This window comes from Hyperolius riggenbachi, chromosome 8, assembly GCF_040937935.1.
Source record: "Hyperolius riggenbachi isolate aHypRig1 chromosome 8, aHypRig1.pri, whole genome shotgun sequence".
In the NCBI taxonomy this organism is placed as follows: domain Eukaryota; kingdom Metazoa; phylum Chordata; class Amphibia; order Anura; family Hyperoliidae; genus Hyperolius; species Hyperolius riggenbachi.
In genome coordinates this window covers 85,240,411-85,267,178 of record NC_090653.1, presented here as the reverse complement: position 1 = coordinate 85,267,178, position 26,768 = coordinate 85,240,411, and the positions used below count along the sequence as shown (strand labels likewise).

Genomic DNA, 26,768 nt, shown 5'->3' with positions numbered 1-26,768 from the left:
CGAGTGGTGGAAGAGTGGCGACGAGTAGGGATGGCACAGATAACGAGTACCGACAGACGGGTGAGCGGATGGGTAGCAACGTAAATGTAGCAGCCAGTGTGAATGACGCCATTGCAGCTGCTTAAGTCCTAAGCAGATGTGCTTACTGTGCTGTATACGCTGCATTTGCAGTGTAGTGAAAACCTGGCCTAACACTATTTAGAATTCTGATGTAGATGCATAGCTAAAGAAGTAGTATATTTTATATAAAAGTATCCTCACAGTTACTGTATGTCAATTCTTTCCATTAGTCTTTGACTACTGTATTCTGCCTGATTATAATATGCTTTGAAAAATATAATTTATGTGGTTAATTTACAACCCCTGGTGTGTTACTATAGTATGACAGACAGAGCCTGGTGAGATTTGCATGCATACAAACTTGTAGAAAGTCTGTATACCGTAATGCCTGGACATATCAGCAGCACAACATGCTTTTACCAAGACTTTTATTTATTAATTTTTAAACCACCTCCAAATCATTAGCCATTCTATAGCTACCCATATAACAGAGAATAATTTTCAAAATTGTCAAGCTGACATTCAAATCTCTACACAACCTTGGCCCCGGATAGCTGAAGGACTTTTGCAAAGTTGCAAGGATCCAAACTTGACCATACCCAGAGTACAACTAAAATCCTTTGGAGCTAGAGCTTTCTGTCATGCTATCCCGCCCATGTGGATCAGCTCCAACCCTGAACACATTTAAATCAAAACTGAAAATCCACCTGTTTAGTGGATTTTAGCATTTATGATCACATAACTTTTTTCCTGTATACCTTGTGGGCAGCACGGTGGCGTAGTGGTTAGCTCTCTCGCCTTGCAGTGCTGGGTCCCTGGTTCAAATCCCAGCCAGGGCACTATCTGCAAAGAGTTTGTATGTTCTCTCCGTGTCTGCGTGGGTTTCCTCCGGGCACTCCGGTTTCCTCCCACATTCCAAAAACATACGGATAAGTTAATTGGCTCCCCCTAAAATTGGCCCTAGACTACAGTACTTACACTACATAATATATAGACATATGGCAATGGAAGGGATTAGATTGTGAGCTCCTTTGAGGGACAGTTAGTGACAAGATATATATATATACATTGTACAGCGCTGCGTAATATGTCGGCGCTATATAAATACTAAATAATAATAATAATAATAATAAATAATAATAATATACCTTACTATGTACTGATCTGAGACAAGCTTATGCGCTTTGGGTCCTACGGGAGAAAAGCGCTTTACAAATGTTTCATTTTTGTTGCTCTCTTCCCAGCTAAAGTCCAGGAAGAAATCGACCAAGTGATTGGTCAGAACCGATGTCCCTCTGTGGAGGATCGTAGCAAGATGCCATATACAGATGCTGTGATCCATGAAATACACAGAATGGCAGACGTTTTGCCCATGAGTGTACCGCATGCAACAGCTCATACCACCATCTTCCGGGGCTATACCATTCCTAAGGTGGGCATCCGATCCCTTTAGACTGAAAGCTAAAATCTGTATATTGAGCCATCTGGGACTTTATCTATCTCTACATGTATGAAAAATAAAACTGGGACTGACTATAAGAGGGAACTTAACCACTTTACCCCCCCAGTGCTAAATTTCTCCGTCCCTCTGCGCACCGCTTCACCCCCAGGGACGGAGAAAGGCGCACTTGTTTGTTTACTGGCTGGGAGTGGGCGGGGACCTCGCGCACACACTCCAGCCAGCCAGCACAGCAGGTGACTAATTGGATGTTAGGAACAAGCGTTCCTAAATCCAATTAGACGCGCCGATTGCGGACACAATGGAGACTGCTTCAAACAGAAGCAGTCTCCATTGATAACAAAGAAATGTAAACAAACGTGCAGTGCGCGATCGCGCGCCCCCGCGACCCGCGTGTGCGTGCACACACCCCCGCTCTGCAGTGCAATGATTGGTTATGGGGACCCCAGTCCCCAATAACCAATCATATCACAGTAAAAAATCTATGGAAGCAGCGCTGCAATGTACAAATCGCGCTGGTGCTTCAGGGGTAAAAACCCTCCGTTGTGAAGTGGTTTAATAGTAATAGAAATGTGATATGTGTAATAGGATTGCACGTTATGATTGTGATGAGTTATTAATTATATAGACAGTATAGCATCTAAACCTAACCTTCTACCCTATAGTCAGTATTCCTAAAGACGCCCATTAATGATCCTAATTTCCTGGACATTCAACCGTCCAATCGATCCGATTAAACGCCGTTGATGAGGGCAATCGACAATAATGACCGACGTAGGGATAGTTATGTTGATCCTTGTTTTGGGATCTATCCCATTGATTGGATATATCCCAATGATCGTTTCCGCACGATCACATTTATTGGATCAGCCAGTGGCTGTCACTCTCAAGGGCATCACCTTTCTGATAAAGTTCCTTTATACTGGTATCAGTACATAAACCATACATCATGCCTACAGTGCCTTATGGTAGATCCGGCACTGGGCTAATCTGCCCCCCCTCCCAAGCAGAGCTAGATTAAGGCTGAATGGGGCCCTAAGCGGACTTACAGATTGGGCCCCCCCCCCACCGACATGCAGACAACCGAGGAGCGAGCATCTTACCTACTATCAGCCGCTCCCTGGCTGGAGCACCTCCCACGCTGCAACTCCTCTCAGCACTCTGCTGACTCTGTAGCAGCACGTCATCCAGCCCAGACGAACGAGCGAGCAAGCAGCGTCCGTTGCTATGGCAATGGTGCTATATGAGAGCCCTGCTCTCTCTAGCCCAGCTTGTGCAGTCAGACGTAGACCGATGATGTCAGCGGCGTGACGCTGGTGACATCAGTCTACGTCTGACTGCACAGGCTGGGCTGGAGAGAGCAAAGCTGGCACGCGGCCCCATCAGCATAGCAACAGCCGCTGCTTGCTTGCTCGTTCGTCTGGGCTGGATCACATGCTGCTGCAGAGTCAACAGAGTGCTGAGAGGAGTTGAGGCACGGAGGGGCTCCAGCCAAATCAACCCGATCCTCTCGCTAGCCTCTGACGCGACTTCCTGTTATACCGGAAGTCGTGTCAGCGGCTAGCGAGAGGAACGCAGGCTGGAGCACACGGAAGGTATGTATCTGTTTGCTGCCGCCACTGCTCGCCACTGCCCACGGACACTTATTTAAGCTGGAGGGGAGCGCAGAGGGGAAAGCACCGAGATGAGGGAGGGGGGGAACGTCCCCCCTTCTCGCCAACTGTGGCCAGGCCCACGGCTTTCCCCTCATGCTGCGACCCCTCCAGCCCCCCAAAACGGCCCGAGCGGGCCCCAGGGCGCAGGGGCTGCAGGCTCTATTGTTACGCCAGTACACCTGTCTATACTGGGGGCACCGATAGACCTGGCTATACTGGGGGCACCTATACACCTGACTACATATACTGGGGACACCTATAGACCTGGCTATACTGGGGACACCTACAGACCTGGCTATACTGGGGGCATCGATAGACCTGGCTATACTGGGGGCACCTATACACCTGACTACATATACTGGGGACACCTATAGACCTGGCTACAAATACTGGGAACACCTATACACCTGGCTACATTTACTGGGGAGACCAATAGACCTGGCTACAAATACTGGGAACACCTATACACCTGGCTACATATACTGGGGAGACCAATAGATGTGGCTATCTATACAGGAGACACCTATAGACTTGGCTATCTGTACTGGGGACACCTATAGATCTGGCTACCTATTCTGGAGACACATGTAGACCTGGTTATCTATACTGGGGACACCCATAGACCTGACTACCTATTCTAGGGACACCTATAAACCTGTATACCTGCACAGGCAACACCTATAGGCCTGGTTACTTCCACTGGGGATACCTTTTGACCTGGTTATCTATACTGGGGGCACCTATTTTGGGGGAACTGCTGCCAGATTAGCTATTTTTGGGGAACCGCTGCCAGATTGTGTATGTTGGGAGAACCGCTGCTTCCAGATTGTGTATTTTGGGGGAACCACTGCTGCCAGATTACATGTATTTTGGGTGATCCGCTGCCAGATTACTCATATTTTGGGGAACCGCTGTCAAATTGTGTATTTGGGGGAATGGCTGCTGCCAAATTACGTCTATTTTGGGCGAACGACTGCCATATTATCTGTATATTGGAGGAACCGCTGCCATATTGCATGATTTTTGGTGAAATGCTGTCAGATTACATGTATTTTGGGGGGAAACACTATGGCAGAGTTCAAACTTCCCCAGCAGACCTTTTACACTACTGCTAAGGTCATGTATATTTTGCCCCAACCATGACCATGCCCACATTCTGTTTGACCACACCCATTTTTCGGCGCGCCAATCTATGGTCCAGGGCCGCATGAAATCACATCATCATGACCTCGAACAGACCTGTCGGGTGGCCTGCCTCTGGGTCTGCCTCTATCTGTTTTGTACATATCAGGGGGAATGAAGTGAAAGGTATGCACTGACTTGACTAATACAATGTGCAGTCACACAGGTGCAGTGAAAGGTATGCAGTGACTAGTACCGTGAACAGGTGCAGAGACACTGCGTGCGATCACGTAGGTAGGTAGGTGCACTGAACAACAGGTGGGTATGCAGTGATTGGTATTACAATTGTGCACCTGACACACACACACACACACACACACACACACACACACACACACACACACACACGTCACGTAGGTAGGTGAACAACAACAGGGGGGGTATAGAGTGATTGGTATTACAAATGTGCAGCTGCCTGTCACACACACAGGTCATCACTGAATGTGCTGGGCCTGGCAGTGGAGGAGTGCTTTCTAGCAATAAGATCAGCAAGAAGGAGCAAGCTAACAAGCCTAACACAAGAGCCTAACTAAGCTTTCCCTATGTCAGCAGCAGCAAGGTTCTCTCCCTTCTCTAATTACTGCAGCCAGATGAGTGAGTGGAATGGCTGATGCTGCCTGCATTTTATAAGGGGTGGGGGCTCCAGGAGAGAGTGTAGCCTGATTGGTTACCCTGTGCCTGCTGACTGTAATGTAGACGGTCAAAGTTGACCCTAATGATGTAGTATAGGGGGTGGGTCGAACCGCCATAAAGTTCGCGTTCGCTATCGACCACCGAAGTTCGTGCGAATAAGTTCGCGGGCGAACCGTTCAGGCCATCTCTGCTCAAAATGTCGGATACTGCACCGCAAGTATCGCAGACACTCATATCATTATGCGTGTACGCTACATGAGAAAGCTGTGCAGGATTGAGTCAATGGAACAAAAGTAAAACTATTAGGTAGCTTACAATTGATTCATTTAACATCTAGTGTTACACCCAGGGCCGGATTTAGGCCAAGGCCACCTAGGCAATGGCCTAGGGCACCACAGGAGCAAGGGCACCAAAGCAGCAGGCTAAACTGGTGCAGCATTTGCAAGCTTGCAAATGCTGCAGTGCAAGGAGATCAGGTGAGCGCCTGACCGCGGTACTCTGCTGCTAGCCGCCTGTGCACCGGCCGCCCTGCTCACTCTACGCGTTGACGTCGTGGCCGGCGGCTATGGACTTGCGCAGTATTGCAGAGTTACAAGCGAAGGATGTGGAATGGCAGCCGCCAGTTGCTCACATCTCTGCTCGTTTCTAGTGTAGAAGCTTCCTCTTCCCATCTGACTTGCTGGTAACGTGCTGGCAAGTCACAAGTTAGAGATGCTGGTTGGAGGGACAGATGCACAGCAGCTGCTGATGGAGACAGAGGGGAAGAGGAAGCTTCTGCACTGGAGACAAGCGGAGAGGTGACACAGATGGCTACTGTGGTGCGGAGGAGAGCTGGCTACTTATACTGAAAGGTGGAAGCAGAAAAGGGAGGGATTAAGGGAGTCACCTTGCTACCTATACTTGAGGGGGAGGGATCATCAGGCTACCTATACTAGAGGGAAAGGGGGAGGGGTCATCTGGCTACCTATACTGCAGGGGGGCGGCTGTTGATAGTGGCCTAGGGCGGTAAAGAGTACAAATCCGGCCCTGGTTACACCCAGATCCAACAGATCATGAACGCATATATTTGTAATTGGTGTAGCACTTAATCAATCAAGCACCAATATACAAGTTAGGGAGTACTTCATAAAATTAGTAAATACATGTGATTGGCAAAAATAGTCAGCCAATTAGAGTGCATACACATCAAAGTGACCGTGCAAAACAAATGTATTAAACATACAATAAAGTGCCTATACGATTGAATCCAATGGAGACAAAAGAAAACAAGTGAGGAAAAAAGGGCAGGGATAAATTCCCTATATAGTGCTGCCACAATATCTCAAGGATAAGGTTGTGTAAAGAAAAAAGAAACAAGAATGGGTAAGAGGCCAGCTAGAAAAGCATGAATAGGTATAAGAAAGGATGGAGACATAGATGATCCCCAGGCTGGGGGAGGCTGAAAAGGCAAGGCTTATCACAGAATTGAAGTGTAGATGGAGCCAGGAGGAGAGAGCCACACTGATCCTACTAGTTATGCCAAAGCTACATCAGGGACGCCATAATGGTGTGCTGACGCAGTTTAAATAGTATTTACGCAGAGACGCAGCCACGTCATACGTATCACGACCTATGCACGACCCACCGAATGGACGACCCACCGAATGGACAGATTCGGTTAAGAACGATCCTACAGTCCTTATCTTGTTTGTTAACCAGGGACTACCTGTATTGCATTATGTTCTACTTACTGTGCAGTGAGGCCACATTCACACTATAAATCGCTAAACGCTAAGGAATACGCTGAGCTTTTTTTCTGGCGTTTTCCAGTGTTTTTCTCCATAGGTTTTTCAGCGTTTTTTCACTGTATGAGATAGCGTTTTGCAGAGTTTTGCAGCAATTTGCGTTTAACTCTCCCATACAGGAAATGGCCGCTAGACAGGAAACGAAGGTGTTTTATGGGTAATCTGCTCTGTCTTGTGGGTAATCTGCAATATTTACTGAGTAAAAGCGCTGGGAAAACGCTGATGATTGCGAACAGCCCAGCACTTCTGGGGCGATTTTGAAGCACTCCTATCTTTAACATTGATGCGCTAATAGCTCAAAATCGCTCAGAAATGGTGCAGGCTACGAGTTTGCGTTTCAGCTAATCGCTGAAAAACGCAAAATGCTTAAATGAGAAGAGCCACATAGACTTTACATTGCACAAGCGCTCGATGCAGAAATCACCTGAAAAGCGCTCTAGTGTGAATGGGCCCTTAGACTTAAAAGAGTTTTCAGGCTAAATAACAAAAATGAGGTTTACTCACCTGTGGTTTTCTCCAGCCCCTTGCAGCCAACTGTCCCACTCCGACTGCTCTGCTCCCTGCCGCTGTCCTGGTCTCGCTGCACGGTGCAGAGGCAGACCGCGGGGTAGGCCGCACTGCGCCACGTGTTCCGCAGCGCACTGGCAGGCGCAGAACTAGTGTGCCTGCGCAGTGTGCCGCGGACCACGTGCCGATGATTGACAGCGGCAGCTCGCGCAGGCGCAGTAAGGCCAACCCCGCGGTCGGCCTCTGCACCGTGCAGCGAGACCGGGACAGCGGCGGGAAGCAGAGCGGTCGGCTTGGGACAGTCTGCTGCAAGGGGCTGAGAAAGCCCCAGGTGAGTAAACCTCATTTTTGTTATTCTGCTTACCACAGCTTAGTGAATCTACCCCAATGTACCAAAGAGTAATACACCCACAGGCTAATACAGATGAGGACCAACAGGGGTTACAAACAGCTACCAACCAGTGCATGTTTGCAAGTTTGTATACATAGTGAACCACATCTACTGTATATTGTACCTGTAAAGCAAAGACTACACCTTTTCTAGTAATGTAGTCATTGGTATTTTTAGGTCAGTTGTGTGGAACAATGATAGAGCAGCAAGTATGTGTATATGAGTGGCACATATACGCTCTGATACAAGCATTATATTTATAAAAATAAATAAATAAATTAAAAAAAAGAGAAAGATGCACCACTATGGAGTAGAGAACCGTTTTCTGATTGATCTTTTGACAAGGCAACATTTCATGGTGTCTATACGGTACATGTGGAAAATAACACCCAATCATAAAGACACATAGGAAATCCATGTTTCAATCTTTATTTTGCCCTGCTTTTTAAAGGCTATAGTTAGTCCTGTGCCTGGAACAGTTTCTTATTTATCTTATTAAAGGGCACCACTGTTTTCCCACTGCTGACCTCTGTCTTGAAGGATCCAAAGCACTTTCAGAACCCATATGAATTTAACCCACAACATTTTCTAGATGAGAATGGACGGTTCTACAAGAAGGAGGCCTTCATGCCATTTTCTGCAGGTAAGGAAATGGTGTGGGCTGTGTGGAATAGTGGGGACAGAATAAAGATTCATGTTTATGTCTGGATCCTAATCCATATAAGGGAAGTCAAACTCCAGTTCCCAAGGGCCAAAGTCCTCACACATTTTGGTACAGCTCAAATTAATTGATGGGACTGAATTACGAGAGGCATGGTTCATCAAGTAGAACATTTCTCCATTTCTCAGTCCATCATAAACCCTGGCATGGATATAGGCCATGAGGACTGGAGTTCCACACCTGTAGTCTACATCATAACTGATTTGTCTTTTTGTTACGTCTGCAGGCAAGAGGATGTGCCTTGGGGAAGGAATGGCAAGAATGGAGGTCTTTCTTTTCATCACATCTATCCTGCAACGATTCAATCTAAAGTCTGATGAGGACCCTTCAGACATTGACATCACTCCTCTTCCCAACAGCAATAGCACTATTCACCGATTCTTTGAGATGTGTTTGGTCCCCAGATAACTGCACTGTTCCTTTGGTGTCCATGATTGTGGACTGCAGAATTCATTGTTTATTAGTTTACAATAGTCCCAGTGAAGTTCAAGCTTGTATCATAGCAGGTCTATTTGTATAGAATGATCTTGATCTTTCTGCAATATTATTTTACATTTAGGCTTGGTTATTAGTGAGGTAGAGGTATGCAGATATAAAATTCACCCGCCAGCATAAATAATCTACTCTACTCTTGATGTCTATAAAATAAATATTCATTATTGGCCATGCAGCAATATACATTTACAGTGCTGCAGCCAAGTCCTCAAAAAATGTCTGACTCTAATCAATCCAAAGAAACAGCGTTCACAAACGGATAATCAAATGTGTCAATATTCGTGTTCTGCTTATGATAATACTTAGGCTGAAAACACCTAAAGGTTTCCTTTAATGGGAGTACAGTTCATAGGTGGTGCGCTCCTCCTTGATATGAGTGTGATATCTATATAAAGTCATTAAGTATGAGATCAGTACATAAGGGGGAAAAAGTTATGGGATCATAAATGTTTGACTAAACAGGCAGCTTTTCAGTTTTGATTTAAAGGACTTACGAGCCCAAATAGCGAAAAAAAAGATAAGTACCTTAATCAGTTTTAAATGCACGGAGGACGCCGTCCGCGCCCTCCGTGCAGTTCCGCCGGGTCCCCGCAGTCTGATCGCCCCCCGTGCCACTTCCGACCCCACGGACGGGGTCGGGCTCCCCTTCCTCTCCCAAGTCCGCATACGCGTTAGTGCGGCTGCGCAGCTCTAGGGCCCTCCCCCCGATCCACGCACAGTAGCGTGGATCGAGGGGGGAGGCCCTAGAGCTGCGCAGTAGCACTAACGCGTATGCGGACTGCGCAGCCACGGCCGGCTCCGGCGGCCATCTTGGGAGAGGAAGGGGAGCCCGACCCCGTCCGTGGGGTCGTGAGCGGCACGGGGGGGCGATCAGACTGAGGGGACCCGGCGGAACTGCACGGAGGGCGCGGACGGCGTCCTCCGTGCATTTAAAACTGATTAAGGTACTTATCTTTTTTCGCTATTTGGGCTCGTAAGTCCTTTAACCACTTGAGGACCCACCCTTTACCCCCCCCTTAAGGACCAGCGCTGTTTTAGGTGATCTGTGCTGGGTGGGCTGTGCAGCCCCCAGCACAGATCAAAGGGCACTCAGAGCGATCAGATCGCCCCCCTTTTTTCCCCACTAGGGGGATGATGTGCAGGGGGGGTCTGATCGCTCCTCCTGGCTGGCATTTTGCGGGGGGGGCACCTCAAAGCCCCCCTCCGCGGCGAAATCCTCCCCCTCCCTCTCCTACCTGCTCCCCCGGGAGATCTGGGCTGCACAGGACGCTATCCGTCCTGTGCAGCCAGTGACAGGACGTCCCCTGTCACATGGAGGCGATCCCCGGCCGCTGATTGGCCGGGGATCGCCGATCTGCCTTACGGCGCTGCTGCGCAGCAGCGCCGTACAAATGTAAACAAAGCGGATTATTTCCGCTTGTGTTTACATCTAGCCTGCGAGCCGCCATCGGCGGCCCGCAGGCTATTCACGGAGCCCCCCGCCGTGAATTGACAGGAAGCAGCCGCTCGTACGAGCGGCTGCTTCCTGATTAATTAGGCTGCAGCTGGCGACGCAGTACTGCGTCGCTGGTCCTGCAGCTGCCACTTTGCCGACGCACGTTATGAGTGTGCGGTCGGCAAGTGGTTAAACATGTCCAGGGTTGGAGCTGTCTTGATTAAGTTTGGCAGGACATTCCACAGGGTAGGGGCAGCATGACAGAAAGCTCTGGCACCAAAGGTTTTTAGTTGGACACTGGGGTGGTCAAGCTATTGGATCCTTTTGATCTGAGGCTGTGGGCTGTGTGACACAATTGCAAAAAATCTATCAGGCTTTCAGGGCCTAGGTCATGTAGGAATTTGAATGTTAGCATGCCAATTTTGAAAATGATTCTTCGTTTTATGGGAAGCCAGTGTAGTGAGCAAATAATTGGTGTTATGTGGCAATGGTGGGGTTGGCTTGTTAACAGTCTTGTGGCAGCATTCTGTACTAGCTGGCTGCAGGCGGTGTAGATCTTTATCTGGAAGGCCTGCATAGAGGGCATTGCAATAGTCCAGCCATGATGTGATGAAGGAGTGAATTAGGGTTGGAAGGTCCAGGATTAAGGATCCTTAGTGGTTTGAAACACATCAGCCATTGTGTGGCGACTTGGCAGATTACTGCTCCACTGTGTATTGATCTAATAATTCCATGAGTTACAAATTGCCCAGTAAGCTCATAGTGAACCAAAACTCCTAGGAGTGTGTAAGGGAATGAAAGAGACCAGAATAAGACTCCTTAATAAATGATATGCAAAAGTAGAAGTTTGCCTTCTTAAAACAGAAGGTATTTGCAATTCAGGTTGGAGGAAGAATACGAGGTGTCCCACAATGCATCACTGGTGAATATACAAATCATCCCTTTGATGTCCCTGAAAGCTAAACTCACCTCCAGAATCCCTGGAATGCAATAATTTGTAAGCTTGTTAATTGTACAGAGATCTGTGACCAATAAAGATTGATTTAAAGGGAGTCAGCTATAGAGTGAACTCTTTCCTGCATTACCTGTGGAGTGGCATCTTGTCCAGTCCTGCCCAGTCCATTGTTTGCTACTGGTGATTGCTGGAAGGAGTGGAGTGGCCTTGTCCTTGTAAAATCCTGCATGAAAGTGCTGGGACTGGCTATCTACACTTTCACTACAACAAGCTGTTAATGCATAAGTGTAAACTATGCATGATTACTGACCTCATGACACACGTTACTCGATTCACAAAACTGTGATAACTGCTATCCCAGCAGTTATCACGCGAGCTGCCGTAAAAACGCATGTAATGGCGCGCAAACCTCTGCTTATCACGTGAAGTGATAGAACCATGACCGCAAACCATGTATAAACCGTCTTTTTGTCACCTCATGGGCCCAATTCACAAAACTGTGATAACTGCTATCACAGCAGTTATCACGCCAGAAACAGAATTCTCTTAATTTACTATATAACATTCACTGAAATCAAAACGTGGACAGTACAATACATGTGTTATGTAAGTAGATCAAGCATTTATTTTATATATATGGTACCGCCTACCATAACAACGATGTTAGTCTCTATGCGACGCTATGTCTGCATATACCAGAGTGCCGCCGCGCTATCCCTGCCCACCCCCATCCCATTGGCCACCTCTTCCACCCTTACCTAACACCTCCTTCACACTAACCCATCCCATTGACGTCATCAATTACCTCGGTATACTCCCTATATTAACTTGGTCAATTCAAACTGTCCGGCACAGAGGTGCCAAGCGTATCTTGGACTCCGTGCTGGTAAGTGACAAGCTATTAATCTCTAACCATTTGTACCTTCACCTCCTCCCACTCCATACCCTGCCTTCCCTCCTCATTTCGCATACCACACTTGCAGTATTCTCTAACCTAGTATTTTTTTCCCCTACCCACCGACTACCTAGCCCCTTCTCCTTTATCTCTTTTAATCCTGAGTGGGGACAGGCTAGTTCTCCCCACCTGCCTTTTCAGTGGTTACCTTGGAGGTAACCCTGGTTTGTAAGTATAATACTTACGTTTTACATTACCTTCTCCCTCCTCTAATACATACTACACTATATTGGGCTCTTGGTTTTCTACTTTTTATAGCCCACATATTGTATCTGACACTCCAGGCAAGTAATCATATAAACAACATTATAAGTTTGACAATTGATGTACTGTTTAACCATCCTGGCGGTATGGATGAGCTCAGCTCGTCCATCACCGCCGGAGGCTGCCGCTCAGGCCCTGCTGGGCCGATTTTAGTGAAATAAAAAGCAGCACATGCAGCCGGCACTTTGCCAGCCGCATGTGCTACCTGATCGCCACCGCAGCGTGCAGCGGCGAAAGAGGGTCCCCCCAGCCGCCGGAGCCCAGCGCAGCCGGAACAAATAGTTCCGGCCAGCGCTAAGGGCTGGATCAGAGGCGGCTGACGTCAGGACGTCGGCTGACGTCCATGACGTCACTCCGCTCGTCGCCATGGCGACGAGGTAAGCAAAACAATGAAGGCTGCTCATTGCAGTCTTCCTTGTTAATTCTGATCGCCGGAGGCGATCAGAATTATGCTTCAGGAGCGCCCTCTAGTGGGCTTTCATGCAGCCAACTTTCAGTTGGCTGCATGTAATAGTTTTTTTTTTATTTAAAAAAAACCCTTCCGCAGCTGCCCTGGCGATCTTAATAGAACGCCAGGGTGGTTAATGTCATGACTATTGTGCCTGGAGAGTGAGACAACTTCACGTGTTTGGCTGTGAACCCTGCAATACCTGAAGGTGTTATAACCACATCTATAGGAACCTTTGCATGCTAGCCAGGTGGGCTGAGGCCTATCCGCACTCTGGAATAAGCTAGGAGATAAGCTAGTGCCCAAAGTGGGGGCACGTCGTGAGGAGAAACCGCAGCCCTCTGTCAGAACAGCATGGAGTTTTGGATCTGAATGAAAGACAGGCAAGTATTTTTTTAATGATATTAACAATTTTATTATATTCTAGACTGTATGAAGTGACAAAATGTATGCCTTTGTTGTGTTGTCTGTCCCTACAGCCGGATACAGGGGTAAGTAAGTCAGATCTTGTTTTGTGCGACACCCGATCCCTTGCTCTTGTAATCTCATCCCCCCGATACCCCCGATCAAGGAGTCTTAATTGTACCAGATCTAGCTCCAGCTGTAACTTGGCAGGATCAGAACAGTTTCTTGCTGCCCTTATCATCCAACCGTATGGGATGGATTTTAATGTGTGTTTAGGATGGCAGCTCGTTGCTAAAAGCAACGAGTTGCCTGCACATTCCTATCTAAATGTTTTAGTCTGTATCCTCCCCGATTCAACCTGGCCACTCAAAGTAAGATCCAAGTAATTGATTTCTATGACACTATGGTGCATCGTGAAGGATGGGTTGAGATCATCGTTGTTGCAGTAAGTCAGAAACTTGGGCAGATCTTCCTCAGGACCTCTCCACACTAGCAGCAGATCATCTATATATCTGGCATACCAAAGTAGCCAGTATAGTTGCCTCCAGTATAGGTAGCCAGATAGGTGCCCCCAGTAGATAGCCAGTATGCTCCCTCTTCCTACCTCCCTCCCCACGACCGCCGCTCGTTTTACCTTCTCGGGGGCCACCACCTTTATCACAGTCCCGGCCCCCTGGCTGCTAAGTCCTCAAATCAGCAGCAACCCACTGTGCCATGTGATGAGGTATAAGCAGGGCAGTTTCCTTCGTAATGGCGCATATACAGGAAGTAAGTACTTTCTGTATATGCACCAGTAGAAGAACCGCTCTCCTGTTACTTCATGGTGATTTGAGGTCTTGTAGCAGCTAGAGAGGGGGCTGGGGACTGTCATAGAGAAGGCGGCCGCCGAGAACTTAAAACAAGCAGTGGCTTTGGGGATGTGGGGCGGGTTCTAGATGCTGCTGGAGTGTCCCTGCTGCATGATGCATGCCATTCACCTGGCAATCGTGGGCGAACCGCCTCTGGTTAACAGGTTCCAAGAAGTGGCAAAAACACACACTAACATAAGCGCTCAATATGAGGATCTCAATATGAGTGGTATGGAGATAAATTGTCCATGGACAACAAACTGTGGGTAGGCATGAGTAAGCAGAAAGCATTCACCAATTTTTGCCAAAAGTGGAGACAGAGAGCCAGCCAAAGTGCAGTAGTCTTACTTGCTTGCAAACAGAGTAGAGGAGTAGCCAAATTGTTACTAATGCCAGCCACATTGGCAGTTCAAATGCAAATTTAATTCAAATTCAATAGTCTCACTGCTCTGGGCACCACCGCCGACTTGCTCTTCCACAGGTTCAGCTAGTGCAGTTCCAATGAAGCAGTAATATCAACCATTGCAGCAGGTCCACCGCTGACACAGAGGGGGAGAGGGACTGCAAAACGAGATGCCTAGCGTTATCCTTGCATTTGTATTCCAAAAAACCCCAGAGAACTTTTTTTTTTTCTATACAATTTATCCTATAGTATGAAGCTGAATTATCAAGACTAGACTAGTGCAGGAAACCAAAGCTGAGCCATCAGTAAAAGCAAGAAGTTTTGAATCAGGATGATGACATATATTGGCAAATTTAGAGGTAAGCTTACTTTTTATTTACCTTTAAGTTAGCCAATAAATGGTATCATCCTGATTTAAAACTTCTGTTTCAACTAAAAAAATAAAACATCTTTTTCATAGCCTTTGGAGTCTGCTTCAGCTTCATCACCATTTATGTTTACACTAATCAGGGTAAATATTGGCTGTCTTTCACAGTTGCTCAACGTCTATGTCATTGTGTCAGTCTAGCACAAATTAGGGGAAGGGCCAGTGCTTCCATAGAGGTAAAGGGGACAATTGCCCCAGGGCCCCAAAGCCTGCAGGGAATGAGAAAGAGAGGCACAGTGGGGATAACTACACAACATAGTGCATGGTACTGCCTCTTGTATCCTATCTGGATTAGGTAAGACCCCAATGTGTGAACACTCTGCACAGGCGCGGAGCTAGGGGGGGTCGGGGTAGGACACGTGCCCCGGGGCGCTAGGTCCCCAAGGGCGCCCAGCTGAGCTGCGTTTTTTTTTTTTTGGGACAGCGCTGCCGCCCCCGCTCCACATCCGGCCCTGCTGTGCATTGGATGCTACATCGCGCCCGCTTATCCAAACTGCGATGCCACCCCACTCTGCTCTACATCTCTCCGACTCTGTCGGCATTACAACCCCTGTGACAGTCAGGGGGAAGGGGCGGTGTGTGTAAACTTCTGTCGGGGCTCTCTAGGTAGAGTGTGTAGCCGCTCAAGCATGAGCTTTATCTTCGGAGAGGCTTGACAGGGAGCAGGCTTCAGCTGTTTCGCGCTGCTACAGCTCCAGCTGGAGAGAGAGTGTGGGATGTCCCCCCACCTCAAGAGGAAACTTCAAAGGCTGCCTGCCCTGGTAAAGTATTTTTTTTTTCTTCTTTGGGCTGTTGGATTGTCCGGAGGTTAGAGAGGGGGGAGGGGGCATTGTACAATGTGTGTACATTGTGGTGTGTGCCAGAGTATGTGTGTGTGTACAGTGTGTACAGTGTGTGTATGTGTGTGTACAGTGCGTGCCAGAGTGTGTTTTGTGTCCCCACAGTGTGTGCCAGAGTGTGTGTGTCCACAGTGTGTGTGTCCACAGTGTGTGTGTGCCAGAGTGTGTGTGTCCACAGTGTGTGGGTGTACCAAAGTGTTTGTGTGTATGTGTGTGTGTGTGTGTGTACTGTGTGTGTGTACCCACAGTGTGAGCATGCGTGTCTTTGTGTCCACAATTTGTGTGCCAGAGCTTGTGTACCTACAGTGTGTCTCAAAGTGTGTGTGTGTGTGTATTTGTGTCAGAGTATGTATGTGTGTGTGTGTTTTGTTTTTTTTAAAAGGCATGCTTTCTGGGGAAAGGAAGGGGGTTGTTGTGGGTTGAGGAGGTATTGTCCAGGCCATTGGCTGCTTAGGAGAAGCACCCCTGGGGAAAAGAAAGGGTAGTCGGGTGCCGCAGCCGCTGCTCTGGTCTGGACCAGACCAGAGTAGCGGCAAATACATTGCGCGCTGCGACGAGACGGAGGTAAGTTCCGCCCGCCGCTGCCAGCCACCCGGATATTACTTCTGGAGGGGACAGCGAGGGAGGGAGAGCCCCCTAAGGTGAGGGAAGGGGGGAGATGGCCCCCCTTCCTCACCACTGCTCACAGCTCCCTTCACTGCGCTGGTCCCCTCCTGCTGGGGGGCGCACCTGACTACCTATTCTGGGGACATATACCCCCTGGCTACATATACTGGGCACATATACCCCTGGCTACATATACTGGGCACATATACCCCTGGCTACATATATACTGGGCACATATACCCCCTGACTACATATACTGGGCACATATACCCCTGGCTACATATACTGGGCACATATACCCCTGGCTACCTGTTCTGTGGACATCTCTACCCCTGGCTACCTGTTCTGGGGACATCTATACCGCTGGCCACCTATTCTGGGGACATCTATACTGCTGGCCACCTATTCTGGGGACACCTATAGACCTGGGGCTACCTATTTTTGGGGAACCACTGCTGTCAGATTGAGTGTATTTTGGGGAACTGCTGCCAGGTGAGAGGTGTCTACCATATTAAGGGGGCATCTGCCTATTTATGTGAAATGCTGTCTATTTATGTGCCTCATGACTGCTGAATTTGTCTTGTTGGGGGCCTCATGGTTACTGAATTTGTCTTGTTGGGGGCCTCATGAATTGTTGGGGGTTCTCAAGATCGCTGAATTTGTCTTGTTGGGGGCCTCATGATTTCTAAATTTGTCTTGTTGGTGGCCTCATGATTGCTGAGTTGGTCATGTTGGGGGCCTCATGATTGCTCAATTTGTCTTGATGGGGGGGGGGGGGGGGGGGGCTCATGATTGCTGAATATGTCTTGGAACATGCTGGAAGGTACATACTGAGGGAGGGTGGGTGAGTGTGAGCCTGCTAACTTCCTGTACATTTGGCTCCACCCATAACCACGCCCACAATTAATATGTGGCCACGCCCTTTTTTTGGCGCGGCGCACCCTTCACCTTAGGGGGCGCATTAATAGTCTTTGTCCCCGGGCGCTGAAAGCCCTAGCTACGCCTCTGACTCTGCATTTGTAAGGAAAAGGAGGAGGGGAATAATGGGGTCCCCAACAATGCTTTCGGGGACATACAATGGACACCTACTGATTTTGCGTGGTTAGGAGTGTGGTAGGATGGGTCCTGGGAGTCAGTTTGGAGGCTGAAGGGGGGTTATAGGTATAAGTTACATTTGCCTCAGGGCCCCATTGTAACTAGAACCATCCCTGATTAGGGGGGGAGTGAAAATTAATTAGATTGTGAGCCCCTCTGAGGGACAGTTGAGTGACAAGACAATATACTCTACAGCGCTGCAGAAGATGCCGGCACTATATAAAAACTAAATAATACTAATAACCATCGTATGTACATTTATGTAAATTGTTAAAGTGAAGCATTAAGCCGCTCGGAATGTTGATGTGCAAAACAACATGTATTCAGGGAACTGACACTGGATGTAACCATGTAAAGATATACGTAGAACTCTTTATTTCGTGTTGTCGTTTATACTCAAGTACAGTGATGTGGCAATCAGTTTGTTCACCAAACGTTTCTCATATCTGTTTTTCACATTTTCTATAAAAGACATTTTATGGGACCAACAAACAACATAAAAAGTACTAAAATAAAGCAGGGAATGTACGTTAGTCACAAATATCTTGTTTTAGGTGATGTTTATTTATTTAAAAATGTATTGAAAACCTTCAAACATAATTAGACAGAATGTCCTCTTACAGTACTGTACATCCCCAAACATAAATATGTAAACAACAATCATAATAAAGCAAAGTCCCACCGACCTGAATCTTCAATTATAGCTAAAACTAACTCACTAAAGCATAGCCACCTTAAAGCGGAACTGAAGATTGAATAAAAACAAAGTTTTGTTTACCTGGGGCTTCTGCTAGCCCCTTGCAGCCTTCCTGTCACACGCCAGTCCTCCACGATTCTCCGCTCCCCCGCAGCCAGCTAGTTTCATTACAGCCGAAGCGGCAACTGTGCCTGTGAGTCCCGGGCCACGTGTATCTTTCTTCGTGTTCCCGCCCGCAATAGCATCCTGCGCTAGTAGCTATTGAAGATCTCTGCTGACCCACGCAACTGCCGCCACACACCGCCTGTCCCCGCGTAGCTATAGATATACTTAGTATAACTAGAGCCAAAGAACCTTTGAATTTTCCTCCAAGGCTCCCCATTGGTCTATTAACAGACCAATGATGAGCCTTGGAGCCAAATTCAAAGATGCTTTAGCTCTGCTATATTAAGTATAACTAGAGCTGCGTCTTCCTCTTTGTCTGTGAGAAAACGCGGAAAAGCCGCCGCGAGTACTCAGAGTAAGGCGGCTGATTCCGCGTTCAACATGGCAGCTTGCGCGCATGGGCCTGCATCCACTAGCCTGACGGAGCGCGGAGAAACCGCCGCATGCCCAGTGAACAAGGCGGCGGATTCCGCGTCCGACGCAGCGGTTTGCACGCATGGGCTTACCACTAGCAGTATGGCTGAACGCGGGGAAACCGCCGCATGCTCTGACAGCGGTGCGGCTGGCCCCGCGTTCAAACCAGCAGATGCATTACAACACATGTCTGGTGTGGCTGGGACTGATAGTCCACACAGGTTCAGAAGGACGCGTGCGCGCACTGAGAGGCAGAGCCTTTATGGCAGTCAGAAGGGTGTCAGCTGATCTAGCCGATCAGCTGACAATTCTATCAGGTTTCATTGGTCCAGCACTTAGGGGAGGCGCTGGAGAGCGCTTGTGTATATATACTGGGTGCTGGTCATTTCTCTGGTGTCTGGCGTTGCGATCACTACGTGGTAGCACTCAGACCTTGTCAGTATCTGTGATATTATCTGTGTTATTATCTAGACCAGTTCCTGGGTGTTGATGATCAAGGACCTCACACCTCAGTCTAGGGAAAACTGTATATATTCTGTGTTATTATTTAGACCAGTTCCTGGGTGTTGATGATCAGGGACCTCACACCCCAGACTAGGAATTAGCTTTACCATCTAGTTATACTTAGACCAGTTCCAGGGTGTTGATGATCAAGGAGCTCACACCCAAGACTAGGCATTGTTGATTATTTGTTATGACCTTCTGCTTCCCTGACTACTCTTCTGATCTCTGATTAGGTACTTTGCTATATCTGATACTCTGTTGCCAAACTCTGCTTGTCTTAGGATTCCGCATCTGTCTCCTGTCTCTGTCCCTGATCTGTCTGTCTGTTGCCGACCCGGCTTGCCCGACCTCGAGAGCAATCTCCTCAGTCAAGAGATAGCTCACAGACCTGTGGGTGACATCCTTCCTTGGTGTCACTCACACTCTGTCCTTCCTACTCCTAGCCTGACCCCTCCCTCGGGAGAGTCTCAGGCTTGCGGAAGGAACGTGTTACTGTGCAGTACTGCTGTGCACCTGCTCCTCAGGTGCAGTCCTCAAAGTATTTCTGTTGCACCAAACACTCTTATTACCCAGGTGTCCAGAGGATAGAGATATATCTTATTATCGGTGATACTGCAGATCATCAATAATCGGGTATATATCTGTATTCTCTGTGATACTGCAGATCACCGGTAATCAGACGCTCTCTGTGTTACACCGATCGTTACAGAACGCCAGACCAAAAATGCAAATAGACGCACACACCCACCGTCTGGGCGCACTTACCACTTCGGTGGATACCATCAACCAAGTGCTGGGTAATCACCGGGCGTTAATTAACGCTTTGTTCGGGTCTTTACAAACCCTCCAGACGGCTGTGGATGAAGTGCGATCTCCTCCTAGCACAGACATACGTATGCCTGTACCTGAAAAATTTTCTGGTCACAGATCTGATTTCCGAAATTTTAGGAGTAGAGTGTTATCATACTTTGAGTTGAGACCTAGATCTTCAGGAACTATGGCCCAAAGGGTCACATTTATTAAGACTTTATCAGGCGATTCTCAGACCTGGGCGTACAGTCTACCCGCTGGAGACTTAGCCCTAACCTCTGTAGATGAATTTTTTAAAGCCATGGCAATAATTTACGACGATCCAGACATTGACTCGACTTCTGAGCGGAAGCTCAAGTTGTTACGTCAAGGCAAGAGTCCGGTCGAGGAGTATGCTGCTGAATTCAGAAGGTGGTCAGTATCAGCCAGGTGGGGCACCTTTGCCCTGTTAGATTGTTTCTTATCAGGGTTGTCAGATGAGGTCTCTGATCTTATGTTAAGTCAGCCTGAACCTAAGACCATTGATGAGGCCATTTCATCGGCCATCAGGATCGACCGTAGGCTACGTTATCAGAGACAGACCCGGGGTAGAAACCATGTAAGGATGGTGTCCTACGCTGCGCCTCCTGTGACTCCACCTCCTCCCGTTTCACCTCCACCCGAGCCAATGCAGATTGGTCGGTCAAAGTTGTCTCAAGTGGAGCGGAGACGCAGGATTTCAGAACAGTTATGTCTTTATTGTGCAGAGGGGGGTCATAGAGTACAGAATTGCCCTAAGAAATCAGGAAACACTACTGCCTAGAAGTAGTTAGGGGTATTACCCTAGGCATACAACTTTTACCCCTAGATGATAAAAGGTTGCTTCTTCCTTGTACGATTACATGGGAAGATAAATCTGAAGTCACTGAGGCCTTCGTTGATTCGGGCTCAGCGGCTAATTTTATGGATTACAAATTTGCTAAGAAATTGGGTATTCCACTCACCCCGGTAACACCACCTATCCAAGTTACGGCAGTGGATGATTCCCACCTGCAACATAACCGTCCTCTGTCTCAGACACCAGAGGTGGGAGTCACTATAGGGGTGCTGCATAGGGAGAAGTTGCATTTTTTTGTGTTACACATGACAACCTAAACTATCATCCTTGGCATGCCTTGGTTACACCTTCACTCCCCTCAGATTAATTGGGCCACTGGTCAGCTAACAAGCTGGTCAGCCCATTGCTTTCATCATTGTTTAGTGAGGGTGACCTTGGGTCAGACCAGGATTCATGTGGAGGGAGTACCGGAACAATATTCTGAATTTTCAGATGTGTTTTGTCCCAAAGCTGCAGATAAACTACCTCCACATCGCACTTTCGATTGCCCCATCGATCTCCGATCTGGTTGTATGCCCCCTAGAGGTCATCTCTACAATTTTTCTGGGCCAGAAAAAGTGGCCATGCGAGAGTACATCCGTGAAAACTTAGCTAAGGGTTTCATTCGCCCTTCCCGGTCGCCTGCCAGAGCAGGTTTCTTTTTTGTACAGAAAAAAGACGGAGGCCTTCGGCCATGCATTGATTACCGGGGCCTGAATAAAATCACAGTAAAAAATTGCTATCCATTGCCTTTGATAGACGATTTATTCACTCAGGTCACCAATGCTAAGATTTTCTCGAAATTGGATTTGCGGGGTGCATACAACCTGGTGCGGATCAGAGAGGGCGATGAGTGGAAGACGGCCTTTAACACACCCGATGGGCATTACGAGTAGCGATGTCGCGAACCTCCGATTTTCGGTTCGCAAACTTCCGCAGAAGGTTCGGTTCGCGGAAAAATTTGCGAACCGCAATAGACTTCAATGGGGAGGCGAACTTTGAAAAATAGAAAAAATTATGCTGGCCACAAAAGTGATGGAAAAGATGTTTCAAGGGGTCTAACACCTGGAGGGGGCATGGCGGAGTGGGATACATGCCAAAAGTCCCGGTGAAAAATCTGGATGTGACGCAAAGCAGCGTTTTAAGGGCAGAAATCACATTGAATGCTAAATTGCAGGCCTAACGTGCTTTCAAACATCTTGCATGTGTATACATCAAACAGGGAGTGTAATTAGAGTACTGCTTCACACTGACACACCAAACTCACTGTGTAACGCACCGCAAACAGCTGTTTGTGTAGTGACGGCCATGCTGGACTACTGCGCAACATGGCGTGATTGCTCTTCCTCACTCAGTGATGTCAGGTAATGTGTGACTTCCTTCTCAACTTTCCATGGCATTGTTAAAAAGCTTACGTTTTGTTTTTAATTTACATTTTCTACTTGCTGTGTACTTGTTCAGTACCGCTACAATGAGAATCCTGTGGAGGCGGGCAAGTCTGCCATTGTGACCCCGGGTAATGGCCGGGGAATGAGAGGTTTGAATCCGGTGTGGAGCCTGAGCAACGGCTACCACTACACATCCAAGGAGGGCAACGGGCAGGCATGCACGCCCGCCCGCCCCGAGGTAGTGACCAAAAATAACAATACAGGAGGAGGACTTTCGAGGCCCTGCTGTGTATTTGAAATGAATGTACTTTAAATCCTTTAACGAGAACCAGTTATGGCGGGCAAAGATGACACCACATTCCTTTCACGAGAATCATATGGAGGCGGGCAAGTCTGTCATTTGTGACCCCGGGTAATGGCCGGGGAATGAGGGATGGAATCCGGTGTGGAGCCTGAGAAACGGCTACCACTACACATCCAAGGAGGGCAGCAGGTAGACATGCACGCCCGCCCCGAGGTAGTGACCAAAAATAACAATACAGGAGGCGGACTTTCGAGGCCCTGCTGTGTATTTGAAATGAATTAACTTTAAATCCTTTAACGGGAATCCGTTATGGAGGGCAAGTCTGCCATTGTCACCGCGGGGAATGAAGGTTGGAATGCGGCCCGAAGTGGGAGCCTGCTAAAACCCATGCTGTAGCTGTCCTGACCGTGCTTTGCAGACCAGGCATCTGTGGTCAGATGGACCCTTGAGCCAGCGGAAGACAAACCAAGTCGAAAGCATTTGCCAAGAATGTTTTACGGAGGGCAAGTTTTTTTGCCCTTTTTTTAAATTTTTTGAAAATGATAGATGGTTGTATTTTTAAATTGTTTGAAAGTTTAGATGGTTGTATTTTTAAATTGTTTGAAAGTTTAGATGGTTGTATTTTTAAATTGTTTAAAAGTGTATCCATTCTTCCTCCCCCCAGCCACGAACAATACCATGGGAACGTGGAGCAGCAGAAGCCCCCTGTGACGGCTGCCACGGTTGTTCTCCGCTGCTTGTCTTTTGAGGGGTGCTTCTTTTCCTCAGGTTTTCTTGCCATAGCTGTTTGTGCCTTCTCTCCAGGTGCCTTCGTAAAGCACTTGTCCCTATGTGAGAGTTGGCCTTTCCACGGCTCAATTTTTGCTGGCAGAGACAACAGATGGCTTTGCTCCGATCTGAGACACACATGAAAAAATTTCCAAACCGCTGAGCCCCCCTGGGGTGATGGCGCTACGGTGGCATCAGCAGCAGCTGACGTTGAAGGGCATGTGTGCTCCCTGGCCATAGCTGGCGATACATGGCACCGGACACTGCCCCCAGCTGTTTCTAAGGACGAGCTCCCTCTGCTTCTATCATGGAGTTGTCTCCTCCTACTCCTCTCTGACTCCTCCTCTGAACTGTCCCCCTGGTCATCTCCTCTACCGGGAACATATGTGGTATCCGTATAATCGTCATCATAATCCTCCTGGCCAGCTGCGCTTTCCTCAGACACCTCCTCAAGTGCACCAACTTCAGGTGGTCCACCATCATCCCCATCCACACACGTTACGTCCATACTATCGCCACCTAACTCAGACGTATGAGGTGGTGTACCTGCGCCTTCTTGTTGTTGTTGCAGTAGTGGCTGGGAATCAGTGATTTCACCACCAAATAACTCCTGCGAAGTGTCAAATGCAGCGGATGTGGTGCTTGTTGTAGCGCTGGTGGCTGCGGGAGATGAGGTGTTCTGTGTTAAATACTCAATCACCTCCTCACGATTTTGGGAAGTGATGGCACGTGCCTTCTTCTGAGCACTGTATTTTGGGGCAGGTCCGCATGAAATCACAGCAACACCACCTCGCACAGCCACAGACCTGCCGGTGCCTGGTGGCCTTCCTCTGGGTCTGCCTCTACCTCTTCCTCTACCTGGTTTGTCCATTTTGTCCATCTCGGGGGTATGCTAGCTATATGCAGTGAGGTGGGTTCTCACTCAACACAACAGGTAGTTAGATGCAGTGAGGTGGCCAGGTGGGTTCACACTCAACACAACAGGTAATTAGATGCAGTGAGCTGGGTTCACTCAACAGTAAAGGTACTTAAGATGCAGTGAGGTGGGTTCTCACTCAACACAACAGGTAGTTAGATGCAGTGAGGTGGCCAGGTGGGTTCACACTCAACACAACAGGTAATTAGATGCAGTGAGCTGGGTTCACTCAACACAAGGCTAGGTATATGCAGTGATGAGGTGGGTTAAGTAAACACAACAGGTACTGGGTAGTTAGATGCAGTGAGCTGGGTTCACTCAACAGTAAAGGTACTTAAGATGCAGTGAGGTGGGTTCTCACTCAACACAACAGGTAGTTAGATGCAGTGAGGTGGCCAGGTGGGTTCACACTCAACACAACAGGTAGTTAGATGCAGTGAGCTGGGTTCACTCAACAGTAAAGGTACTTAAGATGCAGTGAGGTGGGTTCTCACTCAACACAACAGGTAGTTAGATGCAGTGAGGTGGCCAGGTGGGTTCACACTCAACACAACAGGTAGTTAGATGCAGTGAGCTGGGTTCACTCAACAGTAAAGGTACTTAAGATGCAGTGAGGTGGGTTCTCACTCAACACGACAGGTAGTTAGATGCAGTGAGGTGGCCAGGTGGGTTCACACTCAACACAACAGGTAATTAGATGCAGTGAGCTGGGTTCACTCAATAGTAAAGGTACTTAAGATGCAGTGAGGTGGGTTCTCACTCAACACAACAGGTAGTTAGATGCAGTGAGGTGGCCAGGTGGGTTCACACTCAACACAACAGGTAGTTAGATGCAGTGAGCTGGGTTCACTCAACACAACGCTAGGTATATGCAGTGATGAGGTGGGTTAACCACCTGAGCGGTCTGGACGAGCTCAGCTCGTCCAACACCGCCGGAGGTCGCCGCTCAGGCCCTGCTGGGCCGATTTTCATCAAATAAAAAGCAGCACACGCAGCCGGCACTTTGCCAGCCGCGTGTGCTGCCTGATCGCCGCCGCTCTGCGGCGATCCGCCGCGAGCAGCGGCGAAAGAGGGTCCCCCCAGCCGCCTGAGCCCAGCGTAGCCGGAACAAAAAGTTCCGGCCAGCGCTAAGGGCTGGATCGGAGGCGGCTGACGTCAGGACGTCGGCTGACGTCGATGACGTCACTCCGCTCGTCGCTATGGCGACGATATAAGCAAAACAAGGAAGGCCGCTCATTGCGGCCTTCCTTGTTTATTCTGGGCGCCGGAGGCGATCGGAAGATCGCCTCCGGAGCGCCCTCTAGTGGGCTTTCATGCAGCCAACTTTCAGTTGGCTGCATGAAATAGTTTTTTTTTTATTTAAAAAAAACCCTCCCGCAGCCACCCTGGCGATTTAATCAGAACGCCAGGGTGGTTAAGTAAACACAACAGGTACTGGGTAGTTAGATGCAGTGAGCTGGGTTCACTGAACAGTATACAGTAAAGGAACTTAAGATGCAGTGAGGTGGGTTCTCACTCAACACAACAGGTAGTTAGACTTAGATGCAGTGAGCTGGGTTCACTCAACACAACGCTAGGTATATGCAGTGATGAGGTGGGTTAAGTAAACACAACAGGTACTGGGGTATATGCAGTACTGGGTAGTACAATGTGCAGCTCCGTGTCACACACACAGGCAGTCAGTCACTGAATGTGCTGGGCTGCTGGCAGTGGCACACACACTATCAATTAGCAAGGCTGTGCATGCAACAAAAGTGTCAGAAAAAAAATGTACAGGTTGAGCTCTGAAAAGAGCTGTTGCTGGGTGCTTTAAAAGCAATCGTAATCAGTCAGGAACAAGCAAAGCAGCCTAGAACCTAACTAATCTGTCCCTAAGAGAAAAAGTCTGCAGCAGCTGTCCCTTTCCTCTCTCTAGCAGGCACACGAGTGACTGTAATGGCCGCCGGAGGCTGCCTTGTATAAGGGGGGGTGGGGCTCCAGGGCTTCCTGTAGCCTGAATGGCTACAATGTGCCTGCTGACTGTGATGCAGAGGGTCAAAGTTGACCCTCATAGTGCATTATGGGGCGAATCGAACTTCCGGAAAAGTTCGCCTGGCGCAGGCGAACGCGAACCCCCAATGTTCGCCTGGAACCGTTCGCCGGCGAAGCGTTCGGTACACCTCTAATTACGAGTACCTGGTGATGCCCTTCGGGTTGTGTAACGCCCCGGCCGTCTTTCAGGAACTCATTTATGAAGTATTCAGGGAGGTGTTGGGTAAATTTGTTCTGGTATATCTGGATGATATACTAATCTTCTCAGATAACCTCTCTGAGCACAGGGCTCATGTCAAATTTGTGCTAAACAAGTTAAGACAGTGGTTGAAAATGCGGAAAAGCCGC

At 48.3% G+C, this 26,768-nt stretch overlaps 2 protein-coding genes across 2 annotated transcripts in view; both read left to right on the top strand.

Annotated features, from left to right (window-relative positions):
- LOC137529005 (cytochrome P450 2C8-like) overlaps positions 1–9,277 on the top strand; it is a 190,139-nt gene extending 180,862 nt beyond the window's left edge. The window contains exons 9-11 of the mRNA XM_068250862.1: positions 1,305–1,492; positions 8,173–8,314; positions 8,619–9,277. Coding sequence (XP_068106963.1) covers positions 1,305–1,492; positions 8,173–8,314; positions 8,619–8,800 — 512 coding nt within the window. The 3' untranslated portion in view covers positions 8,801–9,277. The remainder of the gene's footprint in view (positions 1–1,304; positions 1,493–8,172; positions 8,315–8,618) is intronic.
- A 5,955-nt stretch (positions 9,278–15,232) lies between these two features.
- Positions 15,233–26,768, top strand: part of LOC137529001 (cytochrome P450 2B4-like) — an 81,119-nt gene continuing 69,583 nt past the window's right edge. Inside the window, exon 1 of the mRNA XM_068250859.1 lies at positions 15,233–15,322. The gene's annotated coding sequence lies outside the window, so the exon portion shown is untranslated. The remainder of the gene's footprint in view (positions 15,323–26,768) is intronic.